Source organism: Canis lupus, chromosome 21 (genome assembly GCF_048164855.1).
Source record: "Canis lupus baileyi chromosome 21, mCanLup2.hap1, whole genome shotgun sequence".
NCBI classification, from domain to species: Eukaryota; Metazoa; Chordata; class Mammalia; order Carnivora; family Canidae; genus Canis; species Canis lupus.
Genome location: NC_132858.1, coordinates 41,345,911 through 41,369,092, shown reverse-complemented (window position 1 = coordinate 41,369,092; position 23,182 = coordinate 41,345,911). Strand labels below are relative to the sequence as shown.

At 38.2% G+C, this 23,182-nt stretch overlaps 1 protein-coding gene across 20 annotated transcripts in view; it reads left to right on the top strand.

Moving 5' to 3' along the window:
• The window catches only part of SRPK2 (SRSF protein kinase 2), a 255,065-nt gene that overhangs the window by 88,133 nt on the left and 143,750 nt on the right, over positions 1–23,182 (top strand). For 3 of the 20 annotated variants that reach the window (XM_072791505.1, XM_072791508.1, XM_072791507.1), the window contains exon 3: positions 15,729–15,792. The exons of 16 other annotated variants lie outside the window; for them this stretch is intronic. In XM_072791505.1, the coding sequence (XP_072647606.1) occupies positions 15,755–15,792 (38 nt within the window). In that variant the 5' untranslated portion in view covers positions 15,729–15,754. Of the gene's footprint in view, positions 1–15,728; positions 15,793–16,339; positions 16,372–23,182 lie in introns of those variants that run through there. One more of the 20 variants, XM_072791504.1, reaches the window with a different exon arrangement.

Here is a 23,182-nt window from a genome sequence, read left to right as displayed (position 1 = left end):
ATGTCTGTGGCAATGGCACCCCCAAAGAGAGTGGGCCTAGAGCTGTTTTTATATGAGCCTTGAATGTGTAAGACTCATAAACATTCAAAGAAAACTTTATATACAGTGTGGGAAACTATCTATAAGTTACTCAGCAATTAGAATGAGCCAGTAGGAAGGGCACACATGTAGTGACTGTAAGGAACAACAAAGGAAAGCAATAAGAAGCCAAAAAAAAAAAAAAAAAAAATCCACTGTCCTAACCTTGGAGTCCTTGGTGCTGAAGCAGACCTTGAGCTACTTTCAGAGGCCCCAAGGATATTCAAGGAGTGCTTATAACAAAAGGCCCTGAGGTAGACGAGAAACTTTACATTTGGCTTAGTTTATATTTATGTATGTATGTATGTATGTATGTATGTATGTTTATTTTTAAATCAGAAGTGAATGTTTCAATCCAGAATTGCTTAAATAAGTTAAGACACATGATCTTTAAACTGTCATGACACATGGCTATCCAGAATCACTCATTCCTTGACGGCTGGGTGGCTGAGGGTCATTTGTGTTTAGAGGAGGAGTTATGGAAGAGACCATGCTGGGAAAGCAGTGGAAACTGGTTAAGAGCTGGTGAAAAGTTAAAACCATTTTAAAATTATACATATAATACATGAGATACAAATGTAAGGTTTTTTTGTTTTTGTTTTGTTTTTAGAGAGAGGTTGAGAAGGGAGGACAGAGGGGGAGGGGGACAGAGGATCTGAAGCAGATGCTACATTCAGCACAGTGCTCAGCATGTGGAGTTTGATCTCAGGGCTCTGAGCCGAAATCAAGACTTAGATGCTTCACTGACTGAGCCACCCAGGCATCCTGAAAGTGTGAAGAAGAATAAAACAGGCACCCGAGAAGTAAAATGCCATCAGTCCAAATATTTCCCCCTCCCGCATTCTTTGTAGTAGATCCAGATTCGAGAGAATTAGCTTTAGCAAAAGTGTACTTCAAATGAGTTAAAACACATTGGCTAGTATATTTCAGTATACATTGAGGAACCATTTTGTTACTAAAGTAGATAATAGGGCAGCCCGGGTGGCTCAGCAGTTTAGCGCTGCCTTCAGCCCAGGGTGTGATCCTGGAGACCCGGGATCGAGTCCCATTTTGGGCTCCCTGCATGGAGCCTGCTTCTCCCTCTGCCTGTGTCTCTGCCTCTCTCTCTCTGTGTCTCTCATGAATAAATAAATAAAATCTTAAAAAAAAAAATAAAGTAGATAATGATGTGACGAGGAGGAAGTTAAATTAAAAAAAAAAAAGCAAGAGTAGAATTTCTTAAGGCTCTGATCTTGAGCCATTTTATATTTACCTCTTCATTGCAGTGGTTCTTTTGTGGGAAATGTTTCTTGCTCTGTAATTGCACTGGCACTTGACTCTGGTTTCTTGAGCACATGCCTTTCTCCTCTGCACTGTCTAAAAAGGAACACAAATATTACATGTCTCTATTCATAAAATTTAGTTATCTTACCCCTCATCGGTGGTGTTCTGCATTTCCTCTGTAGCACTAGCCTGTCTTTCATAGGCTCATTGCATCCATTGGCTGAAACTCGATCATTTTTGGATTGCTAAATTGTATTTTTAGATACCTTTTTTTTTTTAATTCACCAGTTTGTCTCAGCAATTTTATTTTGTTTTAAGAGCCTGCTCATGATAGAATTAGAAGGGACATACTGAATTTCCCCCCCTTTTTTGGAATTTACTTTTTAAAGCTAGTTTTCAATGCTAATTGTGTAACCTTCACAAGACTCCTTTTCTTATGATAGAACAGTGTCAGAGGAATTTAGCTGTTTTCTTTCCCCCCTTCAGTATAACACTCTCAGGTTTCCAACAGAAATTGCTTTGATCTTGATTAAACTGTGAATTTTATTTGAAAGTGAAAATTGGCATTTTGGAGGCTATTTATAATGGTGTGATGGCAGTCTTTTTGCAGTGTCCATTTGAAAGCTGGGTAACCACAAAAGGGGTTATTGTAAATGGAGTACCATTTGGCAACACTTAACATTATTTAAGAAAATTATTTTTTTTAAAGATTTTTTATTTTATTTATTCATGACAGAGAGAGAGAGAGAGAGAGAGAGAGAGAGAGAGAGGCAGAGACACAGGCAGAGGGAGAAGCAGGCTCCACATAGGGAGCCTGACGTGGGACTCGATCCTGGGTTTCCAGGATCACACCCCAGGCCGAAGGTGGCACCAAACCGCTGGGCCATCGGAGCTGCCCAAGAAAATTATTTTTAATTACACAAATAACACCTATAAGAAATATAAATGCAAGTAAAATTCTCCAACCACCATTTCCTCATTCCTCATTTTATCTGCAAAAGCAAGGCAAATCTTTTTCTAATAATTTTAGAATACAGTCCTCCCATTTATATGTATATATATATAATATATATTTTTGTAAACCTCACACACATATATATACCTTTGAAAATATACATGTATAACAAAAGTAGTATTATACTATGTGTATTCCTCAACTGTAGTTCTAGTTTTGTAAATCAGTACATTTAGATATACCTCATTCTTTTCAGATTCTATGTGTGATGAATGTATCATAGTTCATTTAAAAATTGGGTTGTTATCCATAACTTGCTGTGTCATATAGCATTATGCCAAGCATCTTTGTGTGGTTCTCCTAGGCCACATGTGAATGTTTCTCTGGCTTAGATTTGGAAGAAGTGGAATTACTGGATTGGTAACTATCTAGCATTTTCTATATTGAAGTCAATAAATAGAATATTGTTTGGCATGATTGGCCAATTGTGCTTGTGAAATGAATTGTGTGTTTGTAATACTGTCATTTTAGTTGGATAAAGAGGACTGGGGCCAAGTGTAAAACCAGTGATTCTCAACACTGGCTGTGCATCAGAATTACCTCTAGGACTTTTTCGGCATCATCATCCCAAGAGAGTGATTTAGTAGGTCTGCAGATCAGTGCAAATGGCCCTTGGCATAAAGGGGAAAATTAAATACAAGAAATAACACCCCCAGACTTTCTTAGAGTCCCCAAGTACCAGTTCAGGACCTAGGTCATTCCTTAAATGTAGTCAAAATATAGCCAAAAATTTTAATTTTTTTTCAACTCTTAATGACCTTACTCCCACAAATGCTTGACACCTAAATGATTATTTTAAGTCTGCCAGAGGGGAAGAGATTTTTTTTTAGAGGGAGGGGACAGCAAGATTATAAGCACGATGTATGAATAGGACTGCATTTGTAGGATTGTGTTATAGTGTTTAGCTTTTTTATTATGGAGAAATTTGAAAACATTCTAAATGGGCCACACATAGAGCTCAGACACTGCAAAAACTGCTGGGGTTCAGATTCGCCCTAGACTCTACTAGCTCTGTGAACCATGGCAAGTTCCTGAGCCTTTCTGTACTTCAGTTTCCCTCTCTGTAAAATGGGGATAATGATAATGTTTATCTTACAGGGATATGAGAGTATTAAGGGAGATATTATAGAAAGCAGGTAGGAGAGTTCGGAGCATTGCGATTGGTATGAAATGGTAGCTGTTACTGTTGCTAGTGTTGTTGCTAGTTATCACAAATACCATTAGGAATCCTAATGTCTTAATCTTTAGGTATTATTTCATGCTCAAAATATTTTTCTAAGTGACCAGAATCCAGCAACTCGATCCATGGCCATAGATGATAAGGATGAAGAACTTGTACTCAGGAATATTCAAGGTCACTTTGATGTTAATAGAGCTAAGATTTTTCTGTGTCCTTGATATGTTTAAGGCCCTGTTTTTGTTTTTTTGCATATTAAGATGGAGAACTAGTTGAGGCTTTCTGTCAGTGTAATTGGTAGGAAATCCCACAGAAGGCAAAACGAGTGAAGTAGCCTGTGTTTGACTTGCCAAAGTATCTTTGTTACCTCTAACGTTTTGTAAAGCAACACAGCCTTGCAAGTAGGCTTTACTATTGCTTGCTGCCATTAAAGACCTGTATAGAAATCCGGGACGACTGATGCTTGAGGTGAGAATTTTAAGATTTATAAACGAGAGAGGTGATAATTGTCAAAGTTCCCGAGGGGCACTGTGTGGGCATACAGACACAAGTTGAATTGTGGAGAATCCACACGTCTCATAAATAGCTCTATGAAGTTGAGTCTTGTCTTCTCAGCATGACGTAAGATTTTTTAAAAAAATATTTCATTTATTCATGAGAGACACACACAGAGAGAGGCAGAAACACAGGCAGAGGGAGAAGCAGGTTCCATGAAGGGAGCCTGATGTGGGACTCGATCCCGGGTCTCCAGGAACACACCCTGAGCCGAAGGCAGACACTCAACCACTGAGCCACCCAGGCGTCCCATCACATAAGATTTTTAAAATTTGCTTTTAATTCTGATTAACCTGTTGAATCTCTTATTTTAGCCTTGGCTGTATAGTTGATTATAGTCTGCCATATGTAAAACCAGGACTTTGTATGGCATGTACGATGCTCTAGGAACAGGCCCTGCTAGTGTCTCTGGCTTTATTTCCTACCAGTACTTCCTTTGCTCCTGCCAATCACCAAAACAACTTGGATGATCCACATGACAGGGATTTCTCAAGCTTTGTGCCATTCTCCTGTTTGGAATGGCTTTACTGCACCTGGCAGTCTTTCTAACCCTAGTAACAAAGGTCAAATGCCTTCTTGGGCCATTCCTTTTGCCCAGACTGGTCCTTTTTCTTTTTGCAGGCTGGGCAGCACTGTGGAGCCAGGCTTCAGAGCTCAACCATCCAGGATCTCATGCTGGCTCCATGACATACTAGCTCTGAAATAGAGAAAGAGAGGGAGAGAAAGTTTTTTAGTTTTAAATGTATAAATATATGTATATTTTATTATATATGTATAAAATTCATAGGGTTACCTTTTTCAGCATTTTAAAGTTTACAAAACAGTGGCTTTTAGCATTTTTATAATGTTGTAAAGATATCACCATTACCTAATTCTGACCATTTTTATCATTCTAAAAAGAAACTCTTCGGTACATTAGCAGACAGTTCCCATTTCTCCCCTTCCCCTGCCAGCCCTCAGGGCTGTTTACTGTCTCTCTAGATTTCCCTGTGCTGGACATTTCATATAAATGGAATCCTATAATATGTGTTTTGTGTTGGCTTGTCTCACTCTCCATAGTTTTTCAGGATTTATCCATGTGGTAGGTAGCATGTATTGTTAATTACATTTCTCTTATGTATGGATATACCATATTTTCTTTATCCATTTATCAGTTGATGGATATATGGATTGTTAACAGTTTTTGGGTATTATGAATAGCACTTGTGTACACTTTTTTTGTGAACAGTATGAACATATTCTCAGTTCTCTTGGGTATATACTGAGGAGTGGAATATACTGAGGAGTGGAATTGTTGGGTCATGTGGTAACCTTTTGTTGAACTTTTTGAAGAATTGCCAGATTGTTTTCCAGAGTAGCTATTGCTGTTTAACTTATCCACCAACAATACATGAAGTTTCCAAATTTGTATCCTTGTGAACACTTGTTGCTGTCTTTTTGATTATAGGCCATCCTGATGAGTATAAAGTGATATTTCATTGTTGTTTTGATTTACATTTCCCTGATGACAAATGACACTGAACAACTTCTCATGTGCTTATTGGCCTTTTTATTTTCCTTTGGACAAATGTCTAGTAGATCTTTTGCCAATTTTTAAATTGAGATTTTTTTATTGTTGAGTGTAAGAATTGTTTAAATATTCAGCATTCTGGTTCTTTATCAGATATATGATGTGCAAATATTTACTCCCATTGTGTGGATTATCTTTTTTTCTTCTTGACTCTATTTTTTGATGTACAGAAGTTTATAATTCTTATGATCAATTTATTTTTTTGTTTTTTTGTACTTTGTGTCATGTTTAAGAAGCCAACCCAATCTATAGTCATGAAGATTTACATCTATATTCCCTTTTAAGAGTTTTAGGACTTTCGCCTTTGTATTTAGGTCTTTGATCCATTTGAGACTTTTATATGTAGTGTGAGGTAGGAGTCCAACATACATTATTCTTTTGCATGTGGATATCCAGTTGTCTAGCACGGTCTTTTCTTTTTTTTTTCTAAATTTATTTATTTATTTATTTGAGAGAGAGAGAGAGAGTGAGAGAGAGAATGAATGGGAGGGCCAGAGGGAGAGGGAGAGAATCCCAAGCAGACTCTGTGCTGAGTATGGAGCCTGAAGTAGGGGGCCTGGTTTCACAGCCCTGATATCATGACCTGAGCCAAAACTAAGAGTCAGACGTTTAACCAACAGCATCACCCAGGCACCCCTAGCACCATCTTTTGAAGAGAATATTCTTTCTTTCTTTCTCCCTTCCCTTCCCTTCCCTTCCCTTCCCTTCCCTTCCCTTCCCTTCCCTTCCCTTCCCTTCCCTTATTCATTCATTCAATCATTCATTTATTTATTTATTTATTTATTTATTTATTTATTCATTCATTCATTCATTCATTCATTCATTCATGAGATACAGGGAGAGAGGCAGACACACAGGCAAATAGAGAAGCAGACTCTATGCAGGGAGCCCGATGTGGGACTCGATCCCAGGACCCCGGGATCACGCCCGGAGCTGAAGGCAGGTGCTCAACCACTGAGCCACCCAGGCATCCCAAGAATATTCTTTTTCCATTGAATGGACTTGGCACTCTTTGTTGAAAGACAATTGGCTGTAATGTGAGGGTTTATTTCTGGACTCTAATTCTATTCCATTGATCTTTATGTCTTCTCTTTATGCCAGTTTCATACTGTTTTGGTTACTGTAGCTTTGTAGGAAGTCTTGAAATTGAGATGTGTGAGTCCTCCTGTTTTGTTCTTCTTTTTCCAAGATTCAGAGTCCCTTGAATGTCCATATGAATGTGAAGGTCAGCTTGTTGATTTCTGGGAGAAAAGAAGGGCAGTTAGAATTTTGATAGAAATTGTGCGAATCTGTAGATCAATCTCCAGGAGTATGACCATTTTAACAACAGTAAGTTTTCCAAACCATGAACACAGGGTGTCTTTTCATTTAAGTCTTTAATTTCCTTCAACGGTGTTTTGTATTTTCAGTGTACAAGTCTCTCATTTCCTTGGTTAAATGTATTCCTAAGTATTCTTTTTAATTTTATTATACATGGAATTGTTTAGCTCTGAAAGTTTTCGAAATTTTTAAAACTTTCGAAGCTTTAGTTTCTCTGCATATGAAGTGGAAATGTTGGGCAGCCCTGGTGGCTCAGCAGTTTAGCGCCACCCTCTGCCTGTGTCTCTGCCTCCCCCCCCCCCCCCCCCCCGCCGTGTATTCTAATGAATAAATAAAATCTTAAAAAAAAAGGAAATGTTAACTACCTACTTACCCATTTGTTGTGAGTTAATTCATGTAAAGGGCTCAAATAAGCCTGATGGTTCAAGCTAAATGGTTTTTTTTTTTTTTCCAAGCTAAATGTTAAATATTAGACTTGAACTCTCCGAGGGATGTAATTTTGCCCTTCATATTTTTCTCTACCACTGTTCAGGTAGCATCTAGTGCAGTGCCTGTTGGTACTAAGGGAATGTAGAAAGGTAGAAAAATTGAGCTGCATCATCAATTTCAGTTTTTAAGTTTGAAAGTTAATATGGATTGGGAGTTATGGACTCTAATTCCTCCTTACACTTCATATTTTGATAGGGCTTCTTTTAGTATACATGTAAATAAGCCTTGTATACATACAATATTTTTACCACTTCTTAAAAGCAAAGTTACTTTTCAAGATGGTTGAATGGGCCTTGGTTTCCTTTAGGAGTTGGAAAGCAAGGTTTCATTGCTTCGGTGAACTCACAGTCCTTTATATGCCAAAATTGTAAATGAAATTAAAATGTCTTAATTTATGACGTTGTAAGCCACAATATTAGAGAACGGAGTTTCAGTTGTATATAAAATCTAGTTTAAAAAGCAATCTTTTAATTGGGATTATAAAAATACTTCCTTTTTCTGAGTAGTATTGTAATTTCTAAAATTCGTATATAAATGATATTTATTTTTTAAGTGTAAAATAGAGAAAGCTTTAAACTTGATCTCATGGTAAACATGGTAAACAGAGCATTGGATCTCACCCTGAGTGTAACAGCTCAGTTATCTAAGAACTTGTGTTACTTCTTCTGTCTCCCCAACAGAGTCAGGGTGAGTGTGGAGTGTGCCTTTGTTCTGTTGAGCAACCTGGATTAACTATTAATGATACTCTGCTTTGGTGAGAAACGTGTAGACAAGTTTTCAGGATTAGTTTCATTACATTTCATTGCTGATAGAGAGCAATGATAGTCATGCTAATAAAATTAAGCATTTATTTAAACATTCATATTTTCACATTTTAATGCATTTTTGTATTTAGTTGTCCTGAAATTCCTCAATATCGAAATAACAAAAACAATGTAGCAAATACTGTAGGATGCTCTGTGAAGTCTGAAGGCAGCCCTGCAGCGTCAGGACGGATGATCCGGGGTCTTGGGCTGGTGCAGACACAGCCAGAGCACCACCTGGCTCCTCTTCTCTCTGCCTCCTGCTTGCAGGCTTTTGGGGGTGGGTGAGGAACGGGAATCCCAGTTTGAGGGGATTGACCTGACCCACTTTTCTTGCTACAACTGGTAAATCAGTAACAAACCTTTCATTTCAAACTAATGTTCCTGTTAGGTTATAAACTACACTCAGTAATAATTTTAAAAGTGGCATAAGGAAAAACATTTCCTCTAGGAAATTGTCTCTGATAAGTGTCAGCAGCAGCTACTGTGAAAGTTCATATTGAAACATAACCAGCTGGAGACGACCTCCTCCTCCTCCTCCTCTTCCTCCTCCTGTCCCGTCAGTCTCCCACCCCCATCCCATTGTAGGGTTTTGAGTGAACACATTTAATCCATTGGTACTGGACCATATTCAGGAGCACAAGTAATCCTGTTTTAGGATTAAAGCACCAGGAAATTTGATACTAGAAAAAGACTACTTTAAGGGGTGGTGAATTTGAGACTTTTATCTTGGAAAATAAGATCAGATTATGAAAGTAAGCTTATTTATCAAAATTTGAATTATAATTGAAAAATAAGTACTGAATATTAGAATGAACAATGAATCTATCAAGTATTTTTGGCATGTATTTTCATATTAAATTTTATATAATATTGTGGATACTTTTAATTTATAATGTAGTTGTAATGAAGGACATTTTTGCAAAACTATTTAAGAGTTGTATTATTTCCCCATGAGTTACTGATAGTCAAATAGTTATCATTCTTGAGATACTTAGCATATTATTGTCCTTGTTGATTTTTCTCATCAATCACTAATCTTCCTAACTTCTCCTGTAGCCTTGTCAGTTTCTATCCTCATTTGGGATTTAACATTTCATTAGTATCTTCCACCAACTTTATCAAATGTTGCATCTTTTGTTGCATATTTTCAGTTTTCACTTTGTAAAATTTCAGATTTACATTCTATTTGAATTGTTGTTGGGACTGTATGACCCTCAGAGAGAAAGGAGGTTGATGGGTGGGGTTAGAGGCTAGGGATAACCAGGGAGAGTTTGAATGGCTAGTTCGTCTGTCAGCAGTTGTTTTTATTTGCACAATTTTTGCTTTTCTGTGTGTTTTTATAACAGATGACTTGAATAATGAATGCTGGAATAACAAGGACTCCTTTTTAGATTAGACTGTCTTCATGGTGTTGGTCACTTAATCACTGACCTTCCTAGATGTCTCGGAACACTTGCTTTTTACTCCTACCCCTTTATGAAGGGTCTCTTACATATTTGTCTTTGAATTTTGAGTCAGGAATGCAGTACTTGGTCCCAGTTGGTAATATCAGCAATTAATTCAAGCCAGAAAAGCTTCTGAGGCCCTGTTTTGCATTTAAATGGGAACCCCTTCCCAGTACTTGTAGGCTTAAGTTGGAGACACCAAGAGAGATGGCCGGAAGCATGCATCCTGCCACAGTAGAATCTGTGAACATGTGAAATAGAGAGGAGAAGCACTTAATTGGTAGTGACAGGAGAAGTGGAATTAGGGTCAGAGAGGTGTTGAATAACCAGAATGGTGAAGCATTAAGGTGGAGAGCAATCCCTCTGAGCACTTGGTAACATGAACTGAGTATCAAGAGCTGTCTTCTGAGCCAGATTCTGACTGTGAGGCCTGTGGAGTCATTTTTCTATTCTTAACTTCTAGATGTTTTCTTGCAGTATTATCATATCACCTGAGGTAAACTGAGCACATACCTGTTTCTTGTAGCCTGAAATGGCTCCAAATATATATAAAGCATTAATTTTTAAAAATCCTCCTTATGTAGCCCCCAAATAAAATTAGCGTTGTGAAGGATTATGTAAAGATTTGGCAAGAGAAAGAAAGTTTAGTAAATCTGTTGGAATAACACCCATGGAAAAAGAATGTAGGTGTAAGAATTTAGGTAGAACTGTCTGCTCAATTATGTCTCATTTAATTTTCATGTCATAAAAGGAAGGGTCCCATGTGAGCTCATGTTCAGCATGTAGTGATGTAAAGGACGTGGGAGCATGTCATCTCCATGGCATCCCTGTGTTAGTGTCACGCTGCAGTTGCTCTTAGGATCCAGGTGGATTTAGGACTACCCACTTTCTCTCCCCCAGGCTGTCTGATCTGTGAACTACATCCTTTATTGGACTTTGTTTTAATAGTAGTTAACAGTAACTGCTATTCCTGGTCTGGGTTCTTAGGGATGGGCTCAGCTCATTGCCTGGAGTGTTCCGTGAGTCTCCAAACTCATGTCATTGAGTGGAAAATTAGAGATAGTAGGCCATTAACCAGAGAGTTAAAACTATTCATCTTTACAAGGAATTTGAGTATTTTTTTTTTAAAGTATAGGTGTGAGAATAAAAGGTTTTTGTGAAGAAAATCTGTGGGATTGGATAGAAGAGAATGAGTGGGAGATCCTGGTGAATTGATTTTTCCTTTTTGACGTGTAAAGTGATGAGTAACAAGAGTATGATGTCATAGACTGACCAGTTGTAATCAAGAAGCCGACTAATAGTGGTAATTTTAAAATTGACTGGAGAGATGACAAAATAGAATTTAGAAACTGATTTTAAAGAAGGCTGAATGTTCTTCGTGGGTTGCTAAGTCCTCAGGAATTTATTTTATTTTTTATTTTTTTTAAGATTTTTATTTATTTATTCATGAGAGACACAGAGAGAGAGAGGCAGAGACACAGGCAGAGAGAGAAGCAGGCTCCGTGCAGGGAATCCAATGTGGGACTTGATGCCAGGACTCCAAGATCACCCCCTGGGCCAGGGGTAGGTGCTCAACCACTGACCCACCCAGGCGTCCCAGTCCTCGGGAATTTAGCTGTGGGTCTCAGAGATTTGGAGAAGGTGAAGAGTATTCTTGCTACCAGTTGTTTATCTTTTGAGCTCTCCAGTGTCTTCTTCATAAATTCATATGGTTCAGCTAGGTGATGATGATCTCTCAGGAGTCTTCGAACTCTTCAGTTGTTTGGACTCTGTCTGGAAATGTACATATAAGAATAAGGAAACTAACTTAGCTAGATAGTAACTTCAACTAAACTAGACTAAGCTAAGAAAACCATCAAAGACTCAATAAGTGTGAATGGAAGGGAAGGTCCCCATCCTCTACGGAAGCTGTGGTCTCAGGGGAGTCAGACAAGTAGTGTATATATTTTAGTAATTCTCTAGTGCAAGTGTATATGATCTGTAGAGGGCTAGAGGAGGTGAAGTGCATTCTGTCTGGGATGCTGTTGGAGGAGAGGTAGCACTTGGGCTGAGGTTAGAAAAGGGAGTTGTATATGCAAGAGAAGCGAACTGGGCACTGGCATCCCGGGGAGTGAAACTGTAAGAAAACACTTGGTGCTGTGAGCAAGCTTGGTGTGCTCGGGGAATCGCAGAGTAGCGCTCAGTAGTCCTAGAACAGAATAGATTTAAAAAGGTGGGAGTGGTAATGATACCCCAGATGAGAGTGGGATACTAGTTTGGGATCCTTCAGAAATTCCTGGCTCAGAAAGGCAGTGCTCTGCTATTTGGGGAGATGAACACTCTAACAGAGGACCTCAGACTGCGAAGTTGATGAGGTTTAGCTTTAGATGTTCAAGGCATGTCATGACCATGTATGAAGGTGAAGATGTCTGGCAAGGTAAGGATATACAGTTCTGGGTTGCAGGAGAGCATATTGAGTTTGAAATTCAGGTTTGCTCAGCATCGTTGTCCTTTGGTTATGGATGTCAAGGGAATAGATGGAAGAGTTCGTGAGTGAAAAGAGGGTCATGTTAGATAACTATCACTAAACATAAGATCTGTGTGAAAAAAAGATGATACAGCAAAGAACCCTAGAATTAGGAGAAGAATCATAAGAACGCAAAAGGATTAGAAAAATGTTGTCCCATAATGTTATTTAGAAATTAAAACAGAATTAAGACCAAAAAAGCAACCATAATTTTAAATCTGCTTATTCAAACTACATAGAACCATTTGTTTATTTTCTTTGTGAAATAGAGAAGTATGGCCTTAGAACTCATTGGCCCGAATGAATAAACCGAGACCATGGCTGGTTGAATAAATACGTATTTACGCGTTGTAAGATTGCCGCTTTGGAAGAACTGAGGGGTGGTTGGTGAAGAGAGTAATTTAGAATTGTGGGGGTGGGTGGGGAATAAAGTTTTAAAATGTAACTATAAAAGCAGACTGGATCTCTACATCAATTGATAGACTGAAATACATTCTAGAAGGGTCCAAGATTTACATGCTAAATAAAATTATAAAATGTATTAGAAGAAAATGGGGTGATTTAAAAATTTGGTGTGGGGAAGGTTTAAATGTAACTGGAAGACCATCATTCATTAAGGAAGAGATTGGTGGACTTAACTGCAAAAAAATAAAGTATAAGGTCCTAGATATTATAAATGAAACGGGAAAACCAGCTAATTTGGGGGGGGGGGATATTTGTAGTGTGTGTAAGAGAGCATCCTAAGTGTGGTCGTGGTAGATGACTCAAGTGATCAGAGATTCAGGAGGCTGACGTCCTTAGCCACGGGTTTTTGGAAGTCCTGTCAACATGAACATCATATAGCATGTATTATAGGGGAGTAAGACTCATTGACATGGCTTCTAGAGTCCTTAATGAATGTGCAGAGTAATCAGACCATGGATGGTATTGGTAAGGAAGAGTAGATAGTAGGATAGATGGGATACATGGGTCTCAGAGGGTATACAATACATTAACATAGTGTTTGTAGTGTTTGTGAAAATTCCTAAACATTTTAGTCCTTCGGGAGCTAGAAACAAATCTGAAGGTTTGAAGAAAATGTGAAAATGATATTAGAAACTTGTCCATATATTATTGGAAACCCTTTTGGTTTAGAGCTCTGAAAGCTTTAACTTTCCTTTCAAATGTTTATACACTTCCTGAGAGCTGTACAGTTTAAACTTGAGGCCTTTTTTTTTTTTTTTTTTTTTTTTTTTTTACATTTTATTTATCAGAGTGTGTGCGTGCACGCACAGAGGAGAAACAAGAGGGGATGAGCACAGAGCCTGACCCTGGGCTTGAAGCCACGACCCTGAGACCATGACCCTAGTTGAAACCAAGGGTCAGATGCTTAACTGACTGAGCCAGCCAGAGGCACTTAAGCTTGGGGTCTTTGAGCTTACACACACAGATCATCTGTATACCAAAGTGTGAATTTGTTTGTCTTTTTGGAATGAACAATTACCACAGTGAAGAAGGATTCAAGTGTAACCTTGTTTCTGACTTGGCTAGTTGATAAATTGAGAATAACTCTCTAGATGGAGAGACGGAGATGCAGATTATAAAGTTAAATTCCCACATATAATCAAACTATAGTGATAAAAAGGTGTATTGTGTTGTGGTTGATAGTAAGGGGAGAAGGTGGATGAAAACTGTGGAAAAGCGGTTTCAAATAGGACAGACCTAGTTAGTGTACCTCATTAACTCATTCAACAAATATTTGTTGAGGATTACTGTCCTTTGCTAGGCACTCCCCAGCAGTAGACCCAGAGGGCCGACTACATGTCAGGCACGACCCTACATCTGTCATCGAATACTGTATTTCATTAAATCCTCACAACAGCTCTTTACGAGCAGTTATGATCCCCATTTTATAGGAGAGGAGATAGAGGCTTTTAAAAAGTCTAAGTAATTTCCCCAAGGTCTTATGGCTATTAAAAATGTTGGAGGAGCCTGCCTTCAAATCCACAGCGGTGAGCCCGAGCTCTTAAACGCTGTGCTCTTTTGAAACCGGTGGGAGGGGCATTTACCATGGCACCTGGTGCCCGGCTGTATCAATCCACGTAAGAATCCTCAAGGTAAGTTTCATCATCATCATCTCCATTTAACCACCGTGCACTGTGCTCTCCCCAGTGGTTAGGTAGTTTGGCCACAGCCTGTGGCAAATGCTATTCTCTCATCAGATGTTCATGCCGGTTTTATAGCGCCCATTGGATGAAGTTGTAAGCTTAAACAATTAGGAAAATCCTTTAACAACACTGAAAGGCTGTTTCTGAACAGGCCCGTTATATTTTATGCAACTAATTTTTATTCCCACTTTCTTTTACATCTTTTCAGATTCCTTTGATTTCTGTAGTTGAGATTCTTAAAAACTTAAGATTTTACACCTAAAAAAAAAAAAAATCCAAAACTATTGAGGTCTACTTTGAAATCCTGAGACTGTCTATAGTAGTATTTCAGTGGGCAGGTTTTTTTTTCTTTTTTTTTTTTTTTTTTCCTGTGTGAACTTTTATTATGCATAAGGAAGCACATTTACAAATAGGAGAATAGCTTTACATGTGAAATAGTCTGGGTAATGGGACTATGTTAGTTTTTTTTCCCACGTAAAATTATGTGCTTTTAGGTTAGTCACTAGTATTTTAAAAGGCCCCCCCCCTTTATTTTTACCTCTCCTTCCCTTTTAGTCTGTTATCTTTTTTCCCCCAAATCAATATCAGCAATTCTCTTTTAATTAAATTAAATTGGCGCTTACATTCCTGTTGCAGATGGCATTGTCAGTCCTTTCCTAAAAGGACAAGTATATTATCTGCTCGGTGACTGGGTGTTGCTGTTCACTTGTGCTGTACTGAGAAGGAGGAGGGGAGAATTAAGGTGTAAAATAGAAGTCTTTTTCTAAAGGAGTTCGGGACTAGATATTAAGCATATTCTTCAATTAAAGACAACCAAGAAATTAGAACAAAGATTTAAAAAATTTCAATCTATATAAATCGGGGTTCTGGTTTAATATTTCATTCTTAAGTGACAAAAATGATTCACTGAGCCATATTTTTCAGGGCTGGTGAAGTGGTAGTCGCCAAGGGTTGCACATCTGCTCTTCACAACTCACACCTTCATTACCTGGGCTTCTCAGATGCTCTAGGGTATCAAATGCAGTGGCTGGCGTTTCTTGTTTGTGTTGTAATTCGCTGCACTTGAAATCTTCCTCTAGGGCCGTGCCAGTTCTACCTTAAAAACGAAAACCCCCCTCTGCTTAAAAGAAGTGGTACGTCCTGCTTTCATAAACAGTCATGTGCATAGTTCAGCAAGGCCTGGTGCCTCTGGAGCCTTTCCCTTTATAGCACCGTCGAATCCCAGTCCTAACAGAAGTGCTGCGAATCTCGGGGCCTCTTTTTGAACAAAAGGGATCCGAGACAGCAAATCTGTTGATATAAAGCTTGGAAGCAAGGGCAGGCAATCCTGGTTGTGAATCTTTTCTGATTTTTCCAGAAATCAAGCAGAAGATTGAGCTGCTGATGTCAGTAAACTCTGAGAAGTCGTCCTCTTCAGAAAGGTACAGCTGCATCTCCTGCATGAACAATCAGTGCTGTAGCCCTGCTAAGAAGCAGACCAGGACGTGTTTTCTCTCCTGTCAAGTTTGCTGTAGAATGTACTGTACTGCATGCTGGTCGTTGTGGTGTATGGAAGATGTGTCTTTGGGCAGGCTCTTCTGCTTTTACAAAGGGTGATTGATTTTTTAGAAAATAGTGAAGCCTAATCAGCTGCAGCCTGTACGGCAGAGCGCTAGTTCATGTGTGACAGCTGTTGAAGGCTTTAAAAAAAGAATTTACTGAGCTGCAAAACAAAAATTTTGCTTTCTTTAAGGAAATATTAGTATTAGATTTTCTTCCTATATTTTGAGGTTGTTGCTAAACAAAATTACCACCATTATTTGTAAGATCTAGCTTAAAAATACTTGGCTTCTGGTTATAATAAATATTTTCTTATGTGGAAAGGGAGTGCCATTTGTAAATAGCTTAGGAATTGCAAACCCACAGATTAGTCACATTCTGAGAGAGAGATATGATGCTTCTTCAAGTCTGTGCTAGGAAATGGAACAGTCACTGCATGCAGTAATGGTTCGTGCCTGCAGGTAAGGACAAAATGACTCAGAAGTGTTTTTAAAGCAATTATTTTATCTGTCAATCAAATGATTATACCTGTAAGGAGATATTTTCTTAAAAATGGATATTTTACTTAATAAATGGAATTAAGGTATTTTTATCTCAAGCCAGAAATGAGGCCATATAGTTGACCATTTTGATATGTAAATATAGTGTTCACTTCTGTTTGCCAAAATTGTGTATACTACATAAGGTTTTAAATCAAGGTTCTTGAGCATACAGTTGATGCTTACCTTTCTCTTGGTTATCTAATAGTTTATACTTCATGTTTTTTATTTTGTATTGAAGGTGTGTTGATTTGTCTCGCCTGTGGTTAGTTTTCAGGTTATCTTTTTTTGTTCACAGATTTAATATTTAGGAAAATGTTATGGAGACATGATTTAGTAGTTGAGAAATGATAAGAGGAAAAGCACTGGTAAAAAAAAAAAATGAGATGAAGAACCTACCATGGTAAAAGATTTAATTCAAGTACAGTAGTGTATGGAGGACGTGATCTGATGGCAAAATGATGACATTAAATCGATTTATTAGTGTAATTAGGTGAAAGGCTCCTGGCTGTAATTTAGAGCATTACAAATAAGATGTTAACTGCTTTCTTTAGGGACTGAAAATAGAAAAAATTATTCACATTTGTGTTTATCTTTATGTAGTTTCTAACTCTGGGTCAGTGGCTAGCCATCTGATTTTGAACATTCTGTTTGCTGAGATGAAAAACAATCTTGAGCCTTGTGAATGTTCTGCCAATAAAATGGTGGTGATAGGAAGGGGAGAGGGTGGTGGTGTAAATAGTGAGCGGTCCGGGTGCCAACTGTAATGTCGGAGTTTTGTTACCAGGAAGAGCATTCTCAATGGGATGGTAGCAATAATTATGTTAGCTCTTTTGAGTAGAATGAATTCTCTATTGACAAATTGAAGACTGGACAGAATGGATGAATATTAGAAACAAGTTAGGAATGGGTGAGGTTTCTGCGGTTACAATACATTCTTTTAAGGAAAGATTCTAAAATATTTTGGAGATTACATTTTTAAATTTTATTATTGTTACTGTTATTTATTATTTTTTAAGTCTTTTTACCTAAGCTCTTGTAGTTAAATTTGATGGAAAGAAGGATGCATGTGGTCATGGTTTTAAAGTTTAGAAATCAGCCACTATGCTTGTGACAGCTTTATACACAGTTTTACCAGAGCTTACTTGCTTTGTTAGTTATTCTTTTGGGGGTATTTAGACATACATATGGCTGTTGTGATATGCTGACTTAATGAGTGATAAATGTAGCTTATGGGTCAGCCAACACTTTGCAAACATAGAAGTTGTTTCATTAATGTATATTAATATTAAAAATAGAAGTCATTCCTTTTTTCCTCCTTCCTTAAAGGCATGCAATAATGAGTAGTCAAATCTTTTGTCTTTTTAATGTGTTTGAAAGAACTTGAGAAACAAGAATATGAAGTTAAAAAAAATTCATGGCCTAGTAATGCTATGTATCCTGCCCATGAATTTAATAGCTTATAGTATCATGTAACATTGCATCACATTCTTCAATTCCTTGTTCACCAGTTACTTAAACTTTGAAAAAGTCTTAGATTTCTAAAAATGTTAGCTGTTTGAATCATGGCCTTAAGTCCTAAAGCTGTTTGGAATTTACATATGGTCAGTACCCTCCCCCCCTTTTTGGTAAAAATAAAAAAGAAATCCCATCCTCTTTAAAAGAAGGGAGAAGCTACTTGTTTGCAAGAAACCAAAACTTAACCATTTGCCACAATTGATTCTGTTCACTGTCTGCAGGATAGAATGATCTTTTGATATTTCAGGCCATCCAGTAGAAAAGCAACATTTCTAAGAACAAGACAATAAACAGTGATGTGTTATTTCTAATAATTTTTCATCTAGTATTTTTTTTTTTAACCTGCTTAATGGGAATTGCTAGTCCTGTATGACAGCTACTGTTAGTTGAATTAATTCTTCTTCAGACAGTTTTGTAAAATGGGAGAAACAACAACAAAAAAATTAAACCTAATTTATTTTTGTAGACTTAGGATCCTTCATTGAGAAATACAAATCTAATTTGAAGCAGTCTATGGAATTTTCAATGTTGTTTTGGAGCTTAAATGAGGAGATATATTTTCTTTTTTTTTTTTATTTTCTTAATAAATCTCAATACCACCTTGAAATTTAAGATTGTATTTTTGGGGAACTTGGGTGGCTAAGTGGTTGAGCATCTGCCTTTGGCTCAGGTCATGATCCCAGGGTCCTGGGATCGAGTCCCACATCAGGCTCCCTGCATGGAGCCTACTTCTCCTTCTGCCTGTGTCTCTGCCACTCTCTCTGTGTCTCTCATGAATGGATAAATAAAATCTTGAAAAAAAAAAAAAAAGATTGTATTTTTACCTTTAACAGAATAGTGGAGACCCATTGAATGTTGTTTGGTAGGGAGGCATGAACGGCTGACTCATAGGAGAAAATCCAACGTGGTGACAGAAAGTTATAGTTCTGTTTTTTGGTTTATACTTTGGAGAAAGGGGAAAATGTTAACTTACTCAATTTTTAAATTAAGGATAGAGAACATTATTGAATGAGTTAAAAAAAAAAACCCACATGATGCCTGATTTGTATGTTACTGCCATTTATGGGAACCTGTATCCATTGTAGGAGGGCCCCTTTCTGCAGACTTGAGGAGCAGCATTGTGAGTATCTGCCTTTTAATTGCTGACTGTTGAATGAATGAATATATTCATCTTAAATGTGGCAGTGAGAGGACCAGATACAGGTTTACTTCCTTACCTACTCCCATTTAATGAAAAAAAGAAAGCTGTATACATTTATTTGATAAAAAAAAAAAAAAAAACACTAGCTTTTCAAGTTATTGCTTCTTCTGGACTTAGCCATAACACTTCTGAGATTTGGAAATTTATGGGGTGGAGTGGGTGGGGAAGAGGAGGAAAAGGAGTAGTAATCATGATAATAGCTAGCAAAAAGGTAGTAATCATTTATTACACATTTCCAAATAAGAGTTCTAAGTGAGGAAGAAAGGGGAGGAGGCAGGGAGGGGGAGAGAGAGAGACAGAGTGTGTGTGTTTGTGTGTGTGTGTGTGTGTGTGTGCACAAGGATTAGCTGTGGGGAGGACTCTGACACGTCATCCCCAAAAGATGCTCAGTGAGCAGAAGGAGCTGAATTAAAATTTTTGTCAGAATTTGGACAATTCTTATTCAGTGAAGAAGAGTTGAGCCCAGGGTGCTCAGAATTGAGGATTCTGAGTCTTTCCATGAGGTCTCCCAGGAGGGCTGAGGAGTTCGTGAGGGGAAGGTCCTGAGAAGCTGAGAACCTCTGTACACATAAAGCTTTGCCCACACCTGTACTTGTGAAATGTAAATGTTTTTGTTGTAATTAATAAAGTTCATAGTCAATCTAAAGTTAACTAGTAGTGCCTATTAGGTTTGCATTTTCTCAAGGACTGGATACCAAAAGGATTATTGTGTGTGTGTGTGTGTTTTATGTGTTTGACATTTTTGGGTGTTAAGAGGGGTCTTTTTACTGTAATAGATAATAAGTGGTAGTGTACATCATTAGCATATCACACAACTAGCAATTACTTGAATTTATAAATTGTTATCTACCTTTTTCAGGAGAAGAGAGGAAGAGGGAGAAAGTATCACAAAAATATTTACGCCGTGTTCTGTGTTTTCCCAATTTTGTATAAACAGGATTGGTGAGAAGTGATAGAGATTGTTGTCCCTTCCCCAGGACAAGAAGGGCATTTGAAACACACAAAGAACCTGTGCTATTTTTGTGTGTGTATTTTAATTCCTTTTCTTATTTTGGAGCCTCTTCAGTGAAGGAAAAAGGGCATATGATAATGATGCGTGGTTGCAGAAAGCAAAAGAGAAGCCTGGAAGAATAAGGGGAATGGAAAGGGAAAAATTTTTTAAAATCAGGATGGGAGAGAGAAGTAAGTAAAGGATATTCAGTGGAAAAGGATCCAGGACCAAAGTGTCTTTTATTTGCTCTTAGGTTGAGTATATTTTCCTTCATGTATCTGTGGTGAACTAAGGGTAGTCATGGCAGGATGAAGACAGATTTTATAAAAAGTGCCCTCTTGTGGGGTGCCTGCCCAGCTCAGCTGGTGGAGGTGGGACTCCTGATCTTGGGGTTGTGAGTTCGAGCCCCATGTTGGATGTAGAGATTACTTAAAAAAAAAAAATCTTAAAAAAACTCCCTCTTCATTGTACTCCCCTCTCCCCATTCCAGCTCACTAGGTGGGGCAGGTGGTGGTGATGGCTTCTCCCTTACGTCTGCCACAGGCTGAGTATCCAGAGTATCCGGGCCAGGTGAACTTGAGACGCATTTTCCCTGGGTAGTGGTGAGAAAAGATGACAGCAGCTGATTGTGTGGTCTCCTCCCCTCAGTCCTTAGGCTTTCTTCTGTTGTCATTTAGTTTTTCAGTAATATGGTTGTTGAAGATATGTATGGGAAAGTGCACAGATCATAATGAAATCCAATTATTGGGTTCTTTTTCTTTTGTAGTTTATTTATTTATATTTTTAAAGATTGTATTTATTTATTCACAAGACAGAGAGAGGTAGAGACACAGGCAGGGGGAGAAGCAGGATCCCTGTGGGGAGCCCGATGTGGGACATGATCCCAGGACCCCAGGATCACGGCCTGAACCGAAGGCAGATGCTCAACCACTGACCCACCCAGGTGCCCCTGTAGTTTATGTTTTATGTGTTGTATCTAAAAAATCTTTGCTAAGCCCAAGATCACTAAGATATTCTGCTAGGTTTACTTAATAAAAGTTCTTGGCTCTTACTATGTTAAGACTGGGATTCATTTTGGGTCTTAGTATTAAGGCAAAGATTAAATTATTTCTACATATGACTGTTCATTTGTATCTGTTTTTGAGCATCACATATAAATAGAAACACTCTGTACATGCTTTTGGGCTGTCTTCTTACCTGTGAGATGTACTTGTGTTTCGTGTGTAGGGGGAGTTGGCTCAGTCGTGGCTGTGCAGAATTCCCAAATGAGTGTGCCTTGCTTTATTTATTTGTTTTACTATTGATGAGCATGTGAGATATTTGCAGCTTGTTAGGAATCTTGCTGCTGTGAGCATTTGTATACATATGTCTTGGGGAATGGACCCAGGATGCGTTTCTGTTGTGTGTGTACCTAGGCGTGCAATTGCTAAGCGTTAGTGGACATTGCCAGTTTTCTAAAGTGAATATGCCAGTCTGCACTCGCCCTGGCTGTGCTCCAGGTCCTGGCGAGCTTGCTACTGTATCCATCCGTCCTTTCTACTTTCCCGTTTCTGTTCCCTTCCCCACTTCCTGTCAGAATTCTTGTGGGTGTGCCAGTGTGACCTGTAGCTTGAGCCTTTTTGAGGAGAATTAGATGCAGATAAGGGACTTTCTGAATACCAACTTTCATGAAGGAAATCAGAATTAGAAGTTTAGACCAAATGGGAATCGTAAGGTGTAGTCATCGGAGGTACTGCGCTCTCCCCCTGACCAATTGTGATCTTTTAACTGGGCCCTGGAGGCCCCAGGTGTTACCGTTAGTTTTCAGACTTGGTTTCAATAGCAAAATTTCTTCATTTAAGCCTTATTAGAAGCTTATCATAGAAAACATAAAAGAAAAGCTTGAGGTGAGAACTGGGGAAGTAATCAGGGTCTCAGTTCTTGGTACTCAGCCATCCCGCCCTTGAGAACCCCTCCGTAGACCCTTGAGGTAGATAGGCCACCTTGGTTCTGACCAGTAGATTAGGACATTTTTGATGTGTTCCAGTTTTATATTACATTTTATAATGTTAAATTTGTATAGTGCTACATTTTATATCATAGCCTCTATAATGTTCTGTACTATACGCCTAAATAAAAGTGTACTGTTGTCTTCTAATTTCTGTTAAAAAACTCAGACAATTATCTGAGCTTCCTTCCTGTTGGTCATTATTTATGTGGTCTAGATGCAGTAATTTCTAGATTATTTTGTTATCAGTTTAAACTTTGATTCTGTTTCCTAATGCCTCTTTGGAGGCCTGCCACATTACAGGCAGCACAACCCTTCAGAACACCAATCTGCTCAGGCAGGTCACTCCACTTTAAATACCCTCAGCCCTCTTCCCACTGTTCTTGGCATAAGGGCGTATCTGGGCCACTGAGCACCCACATTCTCCAGCCTAGCCTCAGACTCCTCTGCCTTTGGTCATGGGCCCCTTGCTTTGCTGTCTGCTGCTCTTATCCTTCCCATCTTATGGAAGGCCTGCATAGTTCAGATTACACCCATTATAAGTCCTGACAGAACCGTGCACCTCTCCTTTGTACCATTTGTCACAGCTGCTGTTTGACAGAGAGGAGTATCAGTGACATGTGGTCTGCTTACTGGTTTACTTAGTATTAGCACCAACTTAAGACCTTAAATATAGAAGTGTTTTCATACAGAATATTTTTATTTTACATCAACATCTGCAGCTTACAATTGGGAACTTTGTGGGAAGACTTTTTTGGTATAGTGAATCGTTTATTTTTGTGGTATTGGCTTAGAGTGATAAAGTATAATAAAGCATAGCCATATATAGTCATTAATAGTTATATTTATTATCATATATAGTCAATTATAGTGATAAGCTAATTTAACTCTGTCAAGGTTATAAATCGTAGGTTTTTCTGTCACTATAAAAATGCACAATTTGTTATTACATCTATTTTTTTACATTTGTTATAATGTAAACTATAAAGTAAATCTGGGGATGCCTGGGTGGCTCAGTGGTTGACTGTCTGCCTTC